The 14363-nt window shown below is 54.7% G+C and overlaps 1 protein-coding gene across 2 annotated transcripts; it reads right to left on the minus strand.

Annotated features, from left to right (window-relative positions):
- Positions 1–1621: 1621 nt before the first annotated feature.
- On the minus strand, positions 1622–6646 carry TMEM18 (transmembrane protein 18). 2 transcript variants are annotated; one of them, XM_068564871.1, is made up of 5 exons: positions 6526–6646; positions 5461–5578; positions 3074–3128; positions 1940–2033; positions 1622–1852 (listed from the first exon to the last, which is right to left on the minus strand). In XM_068564871.1, the coding sequence occupies exons 1-5, from the start codon at positions 6580–6582 to the stop codon at positions 1760–1762; spliced, it is 417 nt and encodes a 138-aa protein (XP_068420972.1). In that variant the 5' UTR covers positions 6583–6646; the 3' UTR covers positions 1622–1759. The 2 variants fall into 2 exon arrangements, with proteins under 2 accessions (XP_068420972.1, XP_068420971.1); XM_068564870.1 differs by having other exon boundaries at positions 5461–5581.
- Between the last annotated feature and the right edge of the window lie 7717 nt (positions 6647–14363).

Genomic DNA, 14363 nt, shown 5'->3' on the forward strand with positions numbered 1-14363 from the left:
GGAGGGGACCAGCCTCCCGCCCTCAGCCCCTCCCACCATACCCGTGCTCCCAGGGCACCGCGCTCACAGGGAACCGGCCAGCTCGGCCCTGCTCCGAGGAAATCACTCGGGATGCAGTGGACTCTTCTGAAGCCATGAGACCATTAGACACCCTGAAGCGGAAATTTCCAGAAATGCACAATGAGGCATGCTGCCAGGTACAAGAAATTTAAAATCTGACTTCACATGAGATGCTGTTTTTTAGGCCGATTTTTAAAACATTCAATACAGAAGTTTAAGACATCAAGGAGGGACTGGAAAAAATTTCAGGATCAGATCTCCAGTAGATTTATCTAGGAAGTTCTACCTACTCACTTCTACAACTAATGTCAAAATTCAGGAAATAATTTCTCTACTGAGAGTTTACAACTACCCAGAAAAACTTTATATATCTGGATTTCAAGATTTAATTTCATAATCTGTCAAAGTGTCACCTTTTGAGCTTCTAAATATAAAAGCTTTCATATGAACAGATTTTCTTTTCTTTTTGAAATCTGAAGAATGTATTTCACTTATCTCGTGAAAATTATGGTAACTGTTCACAAAGTATTTTCTTAAACCCGAATCAGGAGCCAACAGCAGCCTCTTTATGGAACGCTGTGTGTTCAGACAAGGGCTCTGCTCACCTGTCACCCTCCAGCTGCAGCTCCACGTGTGACAAGACCACGAGCGTCCTGCACAGACGCTGGTTTACAGAGCGGACATCACAGGGAAATGGTGCACCTGCTCCGATAAACCAACAGCGTCACGTCCCAGGACACCCAAAGGGTAAAAAGAAGGTGGAACATAGGAATATAATCAATCTTTGTATTTGCCACAAAAAAATCTGTTAGTTGAAACAGGTGAATGTTGACTGTGTTTACTTGTAACTTTCCTTCCAGAAAACAACTCAAGGGGCTCATCCAGCCACTGCTTCCGTGGATCCCGACCCGGGGCCTCCGAGTGTCGTCACATCTCTAACTGGATGAAAGGCAAGGCAGCCCCTCGTGTTCTGTCCTGTGGCAGCACCACACGGAGAGGCCACCGCTGTGCAAACCAGGGTGACACGAGGTGACACGGGGTGACGGAGGTGACGGGGGTGATGGAGGTGACGGGGGTGATGGAGGTGATAGGAGATGATGGGGGTGATGGGGGTTGACGGGGATGACAGGGTGACGGAGGTGATGGGGATGACGGGGTGATGGGAGGTGACGGGGGGTGATGGAGGTGACACGAGGTGACACAGGGTGATGGGGATGACGGGGTGATGGGAGGTGACGGGGGGTGATGGAGGTGATGGAGGGTGATGGAGGTGACGGGGGGTGATGGAGGTGACGGGGGGTGATAGGAGGTGATGGAGGTGACGGGGGTGACGGAGGTGACGGGGTGATGGAGGTGATAGGAGGTGACGGGGATGATAGGGGTGATGGAGGTGATGGGAGTTGATGGGGGTGACGGGGTGATGGAGGTGCCCACGCGTGGATGGCACTGTCCCTCACTCAGTCACTGTCCCCACGTGGACGGACGTCTGGTAGCTCACATGGTCGCAGGAGTGCTGTGGACGCGTGGCGGCGTGCGCGGCTCCGTCTGCTTACAACTTAACTGGAGAGACGGGAGCTCCTGCAGGCCCGGCGAGGGCCCTGGTGGACGTGCGGTAAATTCTGTCCTAGAAGCTGGTCTAGGTGCGTTCCAGGAGCGGACGGGGTCTGAAGGATGCTCGCGCGGGGCCGGCTCCGAGCCGTCACTCCTCCTTGGGTCTGCTCCTCGCCCTCCGCCTCTCCTGCAGGGTCCTCAGCTCGGTCATCTCGGTCAGGGTCTTGCGCACCCACAGGACCTGGGAAGAACCGTGCAGAGACGCCGTCAGAAGTGGACACGCGCCGTGTGGGGAGGACGGAGGCCTGGAGCTCTGTCACGCACGTACCACGATGGCCAGGGCGTTGAGCAGCAGGGGCACCGAGAACACTATGGAGATGAACATGCCCCTCGAGTCGAAATACTGGTATTTCGAGAACAACCTGTTTCAAGAAAGATTTAAAGATTACGGGGCGTCACAACACGGCGTTCTCGTGATACTCTGTCTCAGGAGCCCCTCCACACAGGAGGACGAGGTGGGCGCACAGCCCCGCCTGCACACGATGGCGACCTCAGTCCCTTTACGAGGCGACCCTCCTAACCCCGTGGGGGACGACCCCCAGGCCCTCCAGGGGCATTGCGGCCCCCATGCAAGCTCAGGCCGAGCCCCCGGAGAGGGGGACACGGCGTGGCCGGGCCAGGCTGCCCCCAGCGTCCCGCTCAGTGGCGGCGCAGGACATGAACTTTACGTCACTGACTCAGCGACAGTCATCGCCCTGGGGCCACAGTGAACAGAGCCCAGCGAGGGGTGCTCAGCATGTGCGTCCTAATTAGAAGCGGAAGAGACAAAGCGGGGGCCGGGTTGTGCGGGGGGCCGAGGGTGGGCTCCTGACCGAACGACAGGGGCCTGAAGCCGCCAGGAGGGCACGGCGGCCGGGGCACGGCTGTCACTCTGCTCTGAGGCCCGTGCGGTCCGGGTGCCGAAGGCAGAGCCGGGAGGCGGGGTGCTGATCGGGCCACGTCGTCCCCGGGGTTGCAGGGACACAGGGGGACGGCGGCGCCCCCCTCCCCACTCGTTCCAGCCTCCCGAGGGTTCCTGCCTGACCTGCGAGGTCCAAAAGGAGAAGCTGCGGCCCCCGAGGGAGGAGAAGGCCTGGGGGCGGCTCTGGAAGGGGGGCCCAGGGGAAGGGTCGACTCTACAGCGCTCACTGGACACGGAGTGGGTTGCCGGGTGTGTGAGCAGGAAAGGACACGCGGGTGAGGACAGAATGGCCGGTGTCCCGGAAACCGGGGAACCAGCGTTTTCAGGACTAGAGCGCTTCTGTTTTGGTGGGGGGGGGGCCTCCAGGGCCCACGGTGACCGAGGAGACCAGATGGTGGCCACCGTCCAAGGCTCATCGTGAAGGAGGCTGGGGGCCTCCCGGTGTGCTCTGCCGCTGAAGGGGACGGTGTCACGCAGGGTCCGCGTGCCCGGGCCGCTCACCTCCAGTTCACTGCCGCCGCTTCATTGATGTACTCCGCGCAGTAGACTAAGGTCACTGAGAAGAGAGCAAGCCCACGTGAGAAGTCAGGGGACCAGCCCACCGCCACCGCCTTACACATCCTTCACAACGTGCTACGTAACGTAAACGTGACAGAACAACGCCACGCTGCATGAGACGTAACTTCTATTTCACACATAACGTGAGGGAACATTACACAGAAAGGAAACCCAAGGTGACACACGAGGCCGGTGGTCTCGGTCAGACCAGGCCAGCCCTCAGCGGGGCAGCGCCGCGGGGACCAGGCTTCCTGCCCTGACGCCACCGTGGCCGCACTGCGCCGTCTGCCGACCTCCCTGCCCCGCAGGTCACCGTCGGGTGCAAGGCCGGCAGTGGAACCCGAGGGCCCTGAGACAGGAGCTGAAGGCCACCTGCCTCCACCCTCCGGCTGCCTGGACCCCCCAGTGGTGCTGGCGGCAAAGACACGGAGGGAGCACCGACCTGAGGGGACAGGAGCCGAGGGGACAGCCCTGGCCGCCCTCACGGTCCCACCTGGAGCGCGGGGAGCGCTGGGGGCGTGGGGAGGGGGCCCACCCAGGGCGGGAGGACCGCGGGCTGGCCCGGCACCACGTGCTGCTCAGGGCCTGGAGGGGGTGGAGGGGGGGGAGGACGGCCACCAGGAGCCTCAGCCTTGTAAAAATGTGCACACCCTCCGGTTCCTGGGGTAAAATGGGGGGAGCAGTCCTTGACCCCTCCCTCGACGACTGGACCCGGAGACGCACATCAAGGAAGCAAAAGAAAGGAGACGGTAGAGGAGAAGAGAGGCCTGAGCACGGGGGGCCCACCTCCCCGGAGGGCAACGTGATGCATCGACCACGCGCCCCACTCAGGAGCTGGGGAGCAGTGAACCAGTCTGTGCTTCATTTGTGAAACTGCAGCAAATAACATCCCAATCTTCTGCAGGTGTGAGAATTAAATGCGCCATCAGATGTGTAAACGCACTTAGACCAGCATCTATCAGCCCCAGGCTAAAACAGTCACCCTCTGTTCGTCCTTGAAAACAACAAACCCAAACGTAGCTCCCAGGTTCACAAAGCTGTTCAAGTATGGGCTCCTTGCATGAGGCTCTGTGGCTGAGGCCATCACCTTTTTTGTGCTTCCTGCCTCAGGGTCTTTGCACACATTATTCCCGGGGCTTGGAGTGTCCCTTCCGGCCCTCGAACGCCTGCTGCCTGGCTGGTTCCCCCGCATCCTTTCCCCCTCAGTTTACATGTCAGGGCAGTGACTTAAGTGCGGCCCCCTCCCAGGGTTTCACGGTGCTCCTGCCTTTCCTGCCATGATGCGCAGCAGGGCTGTGGTTACTCAGTGGATGCTGAGGCCCCACCAGCTCTACGAGGCTCAGGGGCCCGTCTGTCCTGCTCACCCCTCGCGTTCCTTACTAGGGCTCTCACGTAAAGAAATGAAGTAACATCCATCCCTGACCGTCAGGACTATTTCTGTGATGCAGGCTTGCTGCTTCGCGCCTGTCCTAAGACGACCTCTTGTTTGGATTTCCCACCTTGCACAAGGCCAACTGAAAAATCACAGTTAAGATGAGTTTTTGGACTTTGTTAAACTACCAAGCAAGATCTTCAGCATCTTCCCAACGTCCGCAAGATTAAGAGCCCAGCATAGCCTCTGAGGCCCCGGCCCACCTTTCCTGCCTGAACGTACTTCTAACTGGTCAGCGTCAGAATGTGGTTCCTCTGACACCTGGCCCACCCTTTCTGTCCGTCACCCCTGTGCTCTCACCCGTTGCCTCCGCCCCAGATGCCAGGCCTGGGCCAGACATCTGTTCCTTACCCGAAGAAAAAGAGATTTTACTCACTCTTTACAGCCCCTACCATGACTTTATCTCCTCTGTGAAATCTTTCTCAATGATTCCACACAGCTCTGTACCTTCTCCAAACCCTGTAGATCTTACCTTCAAAACTGACTCGGGCAGTGTGTTATTTTTGCACCACAGAGCTTTCCTTCCTGGTTTGCACTCCCTCCCAGAGCACGCAGAGCAGCTAAGCCCCCAGAGGAGCCTCTTGTACAGACTCAGCGTTTCGGCAAACCCAGCTCTCGTTTGTGTAACTGGTATTCAGCACCCTCCCAGGAACACAACAGGTGCTTGAGACCCCTTTCAAATCCAATATCCAAAATGTACCTTATCTTTACAGTACCCACAAGTGAAACATGGGAGCGGCCTGCAATCAAAGTAGAACACAAGACAGGAGCGTTGGGAGGCCTTACAAGTACATTCACATATCACTGGGGCTACAGAGAGAACGCGCACACGCGCTGCCGCAGCACACAGCCGTACTCACCCAGGCACTGGAAGTACTCACCGCGGAACTGTACTCACCCAGGCACAGGAAGTGCCCCACCTGCAGCTTATAGCTCCGCGATGAGAAGCAGGTGAGCAGCGCGCAGAGCACGTGGAAGGCAGCCAGCCCCATGAGCCAGGGCTCCGTCCAGTCCGTCTGCTGGAGGACACACAGCAGAAACCCCTCAGGGTCCCCCTGCACTGGACCAGGCTGCACGCTGCCTCCCCTCTGAGCACGTCCCGAGCGCCCCAGGCCTCACAGGACACGGGGAGGGGGGACAGGGACCCCCACTGCACCCACGTCCAGGGACTGTCACCCGGCCGTGCCTGGCTGCCCCCACACAGGACTGAAGGCTTTCCTACTTGTCGAACAGAACTGCACTTCAGGCTGGGAGAATCTAAAGACCCTCCTCCGCGGGGAGATGAGAAAGTGGTGCCTGGGTCGGGGATGCACTCGGTCGCCCCCAGAGGCAAAGCTACCAGTTCCTTAGAGCAGTGATTAAAGCCTCAGAAATCCGGGCCACCCAAACTTGCAAGACGTGGTTTTCTCCCGCCTTTCTGACACACACCCAGCCCTTCAAATAGTGCTGCGACCGCATGTCTGCTCAACTCCAGAGGTGGGCTCGTCCGCACCCCTGTACTCGGACCCCCTCCTTGAGGCTCAGGTCCCCCGGGGGCACGGGTGCTGGCGGAGCGGCCCGCGCCCCGCCACTCTGCCCACAGCGGGTCCACGCCACCCGGACCCCCCATCCCAGCCCAGGACGGCCCACCTCCCCGCTCCCCGCCGCCACGAGGTCCCAGCTCTCCCCGCAAACCCCCGACCCCCGACCGCCCCGCACCTCAGCATCCCGCCTGCCCTGAAGGTCCTCCAACCTCGTCCCGCCCCCACCCCCCGGACCCCCGCCACGCCCCGGCCCCTCCCCGCCACGCCCCGGCACCCTCCCCCGCCACGCCCCGCCCACCCAGATACTGGCCCCGACCCTGCACCCCCACCCACCCACCCACGCCTCCCGTCCGGCGCCGCCGGCCTCCCCGGCGGACGCTGGGAAATTTGGAGAGGCCCCTGCCGACAGCGACCGAACTGTCAAGGAGGCAGCAACTTACCGTGATCACGGCGGGGATGCTGACGGGGAACTTGCTGACTGAGAATGCAGACGACATCGCCCCCGGAAAGGCCCAGCCTCACCACCACCTTTTCGTCTTCCCCGCCCCGCCCGGATAGGTCAAGAAGTCCTCTGGTGTCCTCTCGCGTTATCTCCACTTGTCGCGATGCCTGCTGTGTCCGGAAGCGGCAGGCACCCTGCCATCTCGCGATATCTCCAGTGCCCGGTAACAAGTTCAAATCTCGCGAGATTCCGTGGTGTTAAAATAAATGTAAGGGAATTACGAGTAGCCGCCAGCGTTGTTTTCCCCGCCAGGCTGCTGCGAGAGGGATGTTTTAGTTCTTCCTATGTGACGGGCGCTCATAAATGGCAGCTCGAAGGACTGGGGGCTAGTGGGCGTCCCTGCCTTCCTCCCCCGCAACTCCCAGGGCTGGGGGCGTGGGGTATCGCTCAGGAGAGTGACCTGGACCCCTAGGAACATAGGGGAGAGTGACCTGGATCCCGGGGACAGAAAGGGACAGTGTCCTGGACTCGGGCGGGGGACAGAGAGGGAATTGACCTGGACACTGGGGAAAACAGGAGACAGTGACCTGGACTCTGGGAGACAGAAGGGGACAATGACCTGGACCCCAGACAGAGAGGGGCACAGTGCCCTGCACGGAGGGGGACAGTGTCCTGGACGTCGGTGGATGGAGTGGGACAGAGGGGACAGTGCCCCGCCCCTCTGAGAAATCAGGGTCTCCAGATGCTCACTCTACCGTCAGCTCCAGAAGTGGGTGCTGATCGCTTCTAGCTCACATGGACCTTAAAAACAAAACGGCCAGTAATTTTACCAGCTAAATGGCTTTGTTCCGGAATAGAAAGGAATTGCAGCTTGGGACATGTAATCTATGGCAAAACCACAGGCAAGTTGGGCAAACAATGGACAGGAACGTGTTATTTTATAGAGAAAATGGGGGAAGTGGAAAGAGCTGCTTTGAAGGAAAGTCCATTGGAGGAAAGGGAGAGTGAAGGGTGCTGAGGGGTTCCTATTGGCTGGGCAGTGGTGCTTTCTCATTGGCTGAGCAGTGGTGGTTTCTCATTGGATGAGTGGTGGCAGTCTCTCACTGGCTGGGCTGTTGCCAGGCGGGGAGAAAATCTTCCCTCCCATGCCGGTCTTAAGTAGGGACATTCCTGGCGTTGGGTCTGCAGAGGGCCCCAGTGGCACCTGCCTGAGCGCGTCCCCTTCTGCCTACCGTTTCCATCTTAAATGAGGTTCCCTTTATTTTCACACTAATCAGGGAATCCTGAATTCTCTGTTGATTGAAAACGCAGAATTTTAATGGAATCAATACTTGGCATCCTGGCCTGTGTCTGCAGACTAACAGGGAAACCCCTGGCTCGCAGGCACTCAGTCAGGTGAAGAGACAGACCCCGTTCTCTGGGTGGGCCTGGGGGAGGGTGTGAGGAAAAGGACTGCAGCCCGTCGCCGCCTTGAGGGTACTTGGCACCTGCAGAGCGGCAGGGGGAGGGAGAAAGTGAGCTCTTGGCAGGTGGCCTCCCTGAATGGGGGGAACAAGCCAGGATTGAACCCAAACATGTGAGCCAGGCTGCACCAGGGTTTCTCTTCCTTGCTGCCTGAGGAGCTTTCCAGAAACTTCATACTTGGCAACTCCGGCTTCCAGGGTGGGGAGGTCTCTACGGCGCCCGCCACCCATCGCGCCCCCGCCCTCCCCATCCCTCGCTGGATAAGACGGCTCTGTCCTCCTGGCCTGACTCTCCCACAGTCCAGTCTTTACACCGCAGACACAGCCAGCTTTAAAAACATAAATTAGGTAAAGTTGTTTGCAACAAATGCATTTTCATATATTCATAGTTGTTGAATTGAGAGGTTTTAACTCACAGCATTTAATTTTAGGTGGAGAAATACTTTCCTTCTGAGTATTATGGAATAGCCAAATCTGTTATTTTTGACTCTTTTTTTCACAGATTGCCTTTACAAAATTATAGTCATTTAGAAATGTGCTTGTGAAAAGTCCATAATTTTGGATAATAAAAGCTTTATCGATAAAATACAACAAATTAATATCTCATCTTCAATTTATATTTTCACTATTCTGTTAGTGTCTCCTGACCTCAGGGCTCTTGGAGGAGCTTGTAACTACATGGATTACAGGGCACATCGCCATGTGCTGTTTCCGTTGATTTATGTTTCTGTCTCAGACATAGGAGACAGTATACTTATTGATCTTTGTCAAACTCACAACATTTTGTGCATTGCCTGGACATACTAAGAAATTTTTAAATGGAATTTGAGGGTTTAAATCATGTGTCACAATTGTGCCTTCATGTGTCACAACTGGGGCTGCCAGGCTGTGGACTCAGGCCAGCTGTGGACTCAGGTCAGCCGTGGGCTCCTAGGTGGGGCAAGCAAGTGTTTCGACTGTGGTGGTTTGCAGACCTGGGTTCAGCCAGGTGGGCTTTGGCCTCTGCATGTGGCGCTGATGTGGGTCTACAATGGCAGGGACTGGGGTAGATGCCATCAGATCAGAGACACCCGATTTTATATAAGTCTTAGAGGCACTGTGACCAGAAAACCGTTTGCTTTGGCCTTTGCAAGGCGGCTCCAGCTGTAAAGGGGGGTTTCTGGCCCAGCAAATCGTGCCCTCCACCATTCTGCAGGAAGGGCCAAGGGGTGAAGCCGGGAAGCCCTGGACCGTCCAGCAGTATACGAGTCACACCTCGCACCCCAGGGTGCCTCCAGACTGAACCTGGACGTGGGGAGTCTCCGGGGCCCAACCTGCCACACAGCCAGCACTGTGTTCTTTCCTGTGGCTGCCCTGACGGAACACCCGACGGGGGGCTTAAAACAGCAGGAGACGGTCCCTCTCAGTCTGGAGGCCAGAGGTCCAAAGTCCCAGGGGCAGCAGGGCCAAGCTCCCTCTGAAGGAGGGGGGCAAGGTCCCTGCTGCCTTCTCCAGCTTCCCATGGAGGATGGCAAGCCCTACATTCCACTGTCACATGTGCCTCCATCTTCTCTTCTCATCAGGGCACCGGTCACTGAGTCAGCGTCCACCCTCCTCCAGTAGAGCCTCATCCTAGCTTGATCACATCTGCAAAGACCCTGTTTCCAATAGGGTCCCATTCACGGGGACTAGAGCTTGAACATATCTTTGGGGGACACAGTTAACCCACAACCTGTGTAACAGATAGCTCTGCCATACCCAGGGGTGCCTGCTCCGGAAATGGACACAGCAAGTGGGAAGAAGGGGTTCTGAACACAGTGGATGGGAAAAAAAGAAGGAAACCTCAGTAGGAGCTCAGGTATGTAGGTTTCAATTGCCACTATCTTAGGGAGGAAGTAATATATGTCCTCCCCTCCCCGAGGATATAATACCTGTGTTATGGAACTCAGGTCCAGCTGCTTGCTGCTCAAAACTCAATGTTCAAAAGGTAAGTTTTGGTAGAAATGGGAAATATTGCTTTTAATCAGAAAGCCAGCAATCTGGGGAGAAGGTGGGCTGGGTGTCCCCAAAACCAACTCCGAAGATTCTGCCCGGCCACGAACGTTTTTAAAGGGAGAGAGGGGACGTAATCTCCTTTAGATCGTGGAGGTAGGAGATCAGACTCATCGCCATCCCCCACTGTGTGCAGGCTGTGGACTCCTTGGCTCTTTCTTTAGATGCTGTCTTGTTCACAGTTTGTTCACAAGATTCCTGAAAGGGGAAGCTGAGGAAAAGATCTGGTCATCTGTTAACTACTTATTCTTCATTTTTACTTCCTTGATCTATGGGAAGAACCAACAGATTAGGCAAGGCTTTGTGTGACCAAGAGATTTGAAAGGTGTGCTTGGGTCGGAGATAAGCAGAGCATGGGGGTGGCTGGTTTAAGTTTAGTGACAAGACAAAAGGGGCCTCCTGCAGAGAGCTCGTTCCTGCCAGAAGCTGCTAACACCTGCATAATCTCAAAATTGACTTCCTTCTGGGACCTTCTCTTAATTGGCTTCAGTCCTGCTTCACAGGCCACAGCCTTCCTTATCTGAAAGAGGTTGACATGATGGGGGTGTAGTTGACTGTTACCAGAAGCAGAAACCCCTATGTTAACCTATTACTTAAATGCTCCTGAACCACTCGACAGGATGGATGTTATGGATTCACCTCGCAGTGACGAGACTGAGACTCAGGGAAGTAAACACGCTGCCTAGCACGGCAGCCAGGGACACCGTCAGGATCTGGGCTAGACTCAGCTGATTCCAGAGACTGTTACTTTTCCGTGGCACAGACTCTGCCAGATGCTTTCCCCGTCGGCCTCCTCCCAAGTGGCCCCCCTCTAATTAGAAAACGCTTCTTTGCAAAGGAGACAGCTATTCCCCAGAGTAGTAAACCGTTGGTTCAATGCCTGACTCTCTTCGCAAATACTGCCTAGTCTCAGAATGCAACTCTCCAACAATTCTGCAGACCAACAATCTGCCTTCTTGAGTTGACGTTCGGGTCTTAGGTCAGGTTGAGCTCTTCTCTCGAGGCAAAGCTGGAGTCGTGGGGTGAGGGCCCGAAATGCTGTGACTGCTATACCATCTGTCCAGGTGAGGATTTGGTTAGAAGATGGAGCTGTCTGAGGATGGGCCTGCCGTCCTGCAGTGACTGCTCTTAGCGCTGACGTTGGATGCTTATACTCAGCGTTTACTACCCTGATCTGTCAGGGAGATGGGTTGGAGAAATCCAAGACTTCAAAGGCAGTGTTTCTCCTCGCGACGATGGCTTCTTACACCAGGGCATAAAGGGCGGGGTTCTTGGCGTCCCGCCGACGCCGGCTCCAGGGCAGAGTCGCTGGACAAAGGCCGGGTCAGAGGAGCTGACTGCGTGTAACGCAGGGCAAGCGGGATGCCTTTAGCAGCTGACGCTCACTCCTGCTGTTCCCATGACAACCCGCCTGGGAAGTGACCGGTCCGCTCCGTGGGCTCCTGTCGCCTCAGGGCACTCGCTGCCTTCACAGCAGCCACTGGTGCGTTCCTCTAAGAGTCCAGAGCCGGTGGAGAAGGCGTTGTGGGTGTCGACTGAAAACTAACGCACAGCCTAAAAGTTGAGAATGATGTTTATTTGACGGACAAAACTGAGGACTCAAGCCCAGGACGCAGCCTGTCAGTAGCGCTGAGGGACGGCTGTGAAGAGGTCAGGGAGGGGCCGGGATCTGCAGGGGTTTTTGCCACAAAGGCCAGGCAGTCGGAACATCAAAGATGACTGTTCATTAAAGAAAACCAGACATCTCAGGTTAATGAATTTAACACTTTTCTATGTATGGGAAGATGCAAGAGTCTGGGCTCACTGGAATCGTTCCTTTGATCTGCACCTCAGCTACCTGGGGCCAGTGTCCTGTGCTTTCCCTCCTGAGTGCCCTCAGGGGGCACCGTCTTCAGGGGGCGCTGCAGGGGCTGAGGGCGTGGCAGTGGGCATCCTCAGGGCTCACCGTCCGGGCAGCTGTGATGGCGGACGGCTTGATGGCTGCAGCATCCTTTGTCTACTGATACGGCAGCAACATTTTTCATTCACGTGGGCTTTCCTGTGCTCGGGCTGTGGGGTTTATCATCTCACTTATTTTTAAGACATTTGAGGGCTTCCCTGGTGGCGCAGTGGTTGAGAATCTGCCTGCTAATGCAGGGGACACGGGTTCAAGCCCTGGTCTGGGAAGATCCCATATGCCGCGGAGCAACTAGGCCCGTGAGCCACAACTACTGAGCCTGCGCGTCTGGAGCCTGTGCTCCGCAACAAGAGAGGCCATGATAGTGAGAGGCCCGCGCACCGCGATGAAGAGTGGCCCCCGCTTGCCGCAACTAGAGAAAGCCCTCGCACAGAAACGAAGACCCAACACAGCCAAAAATAAATAAATAAATAAATAAATTTAAAAAGAAAAAAAGAAGAAGCTGGTCCCACGTGATGGGTGGAGAGTCGAACTCTCCTCTCCTGTCCTCTCAGGCAGCCTCTTAAAAAAAAAAGAAAAAAAAAAGACATTTGAGACAAGTAAGATATAATTTTAAATGCAGTTGTTAAACACAAGGAAATTTCCACCTCTGCTTCAAGCAATCATTGGCTCATTCTTACCAAATTAATGGGCCAAAGACATTCTGTTGAGTATCCCTCACCTTATTCATTTAGGGGCAACTGCTATTGTCCTGGTGCCACAGAAAGACAAAAGCCCCAAGGCATGAATGGTGCAGCCAGCAAAAGCCTGCTTGTGACTTCAAGCAAAAATCAGCAGGTGATCATTCCTGGGCTCTTGATATGCAGATAAGCCTTTGGGATTCCTTGAATGTTAGGGCCGGTGCTCTGACATGAAGAATCGTGTTGGGAGATTTGCGGGCTCCTGCACTGTGGAGGTGGCAGGGTTCCCCAAATATTACACCCTTCTTACTGGTGTAAAATCACAACGTGACACGTGGCGATCAGTTCATATTGACGTCTCCTGGGACATTTAGAGAGGCTGAGGATAGCCTTCACGTGGAATATCTTAGTCCTTCTGTGACAGCTGCCAGATGGTTTTCTGGGTAACATTCTGCGTGGGCTGCCGTAACAAAATACCACAGACCAGGTGGGTTAAAGGACAGAAATTCACTATCTTACAATCCTGGAGGCTGGAAGTCTGAGGTCAAGGTGTCCGCAAGTTGGTTTCCTCCGAGGCCGCTCTCCTTGGCTTGGAGACCACTGTCTTCTCCCTGTGTCCTCACGTGGTCATCCCTCTGTGCCTGTCTGCGTCCCAAGCTCCTCTTCTTTTAAGGCATCAGCCATGTTGGACTACAGCCCTCCCATGTAATCTCATTTTACCTTAATTAAAGGCCATCTTTCCAAATATCATCACATTCTGAGGTACTGGGGGCAGGACCCCAACACGTGAATTTGGGGCAGGCACAGTTCAGCCATGACAACTCCCAAGGGGATCATTCAGTGCAGAGAGAGGACCTTTCATGTCCTTGTTTCTAATGGGATAAGCACTGGGAATAATGGAATGAAAATGGACTTTAGATCAAAGAAAACGATTTGAACCTGAATTCTTTCCCTTACTGGCTGCATGACCTTGCGACTATTATTTTTTACTTATCTGAGCACTAGTTTACTCCCGTGTAAATGAGCATTCTAAGGCCTTTCTGATGTAGTTTTTTGTGGACTGTGGTGATATGCCTTCACTGCCTTGCTTTGTGCCAAGTGTATGCTATCTGCCTCATAAATAATAGCTATTACTATTTCTACACTGTTTTATCCCAACTCTCCCCGGGGCTTCTTCTTTTCAACTTTTTTTTAATGCATAAGATGGATATTCTATCTGTTTCCAACTCTTTTCTGCATGTGGAGGAAGCAGTTCAGATGGAGGTGAAGGGAGATGCATCAGCTACTCTCGTCATGACAGTGCTGTTTCTTTTATTTTGGGGACGGTGTTGTTCTAAACAGAACACTATATTTTATTTGCTTCTTTGAATTCCATTGCACATTGAATATTGCATCTTGGAAGAGGTTTAAAGGTCAGAAACTTTTTTTCCTGAGACTCTACAGCCAGTTCCTATCCAATCACTGTAATTTTGCTTCTAATGTAAATATTCCTGCATTCATTAAACATAAGGTATTTACACAGATATTCTATTCTGAAGCTGGAGATCTAGGTTGCCTAATAAATAGGTCTCTTATTGAAGATGTGAACAGTGTTCATCTTTGCTTCCTTGATTTTTTAACTTGCCAGGTTCATGTTCCTCTTTGTCCTAAATTGCTTCCAGTCTATTCAAGAATATAGGATGTACAGTTACTCCTTGGAAGGAGGTAGACACTTCTGACCAGTGACAGGAGGCAGGTGTGAGTCAGGCTTTTACCAAACCCTTTT

Source organism: Eschrichtius robustus, chromosome 15 (assembly GCF_028021215.1).
Source record: "Eschrichtius robustus isolate mEscRob2 chromosome 15, mEscRob2.pri, whole genome shotgun sequence".
In the NCBI taxonomy this organism is placed as follows: domain Eukaryota; kingdom Metazoa; phylum Chordata; class Mammalia; order Artiodactyla; family Eschrichtiidae; genus Eschrichtius; species Eschrichtius robustus.

What these genes read in the sequence shown, in the direction of transcription:
- TMEM18 (XM_068564870.1), bottom strand. Translation starts at nt 6,582, where the DNA reads ATGTCGTCTGCATTCTCAGTCAGCAAGTTCCCCGTCAGCATCCCCGCC. An exon ending in GCATCCCCGCCGTGATCACG is followed by an intron (nt 5,582 to 6,525) that starts GTAAGTTGCTGC and finishes TGTGTCCTCCAG; the next exon opens with CAGACGGACTGGACGGAGCC. An exon ending in TCAACGCCCTGGCCATCGTG is followed by an intron (nt 1,853 to 1,939) that starts GTACGTGCGTGA and finishes GGTTCTTCCCAG; the next exon opens with GTCCTGTGGGTGCGCAAGAC.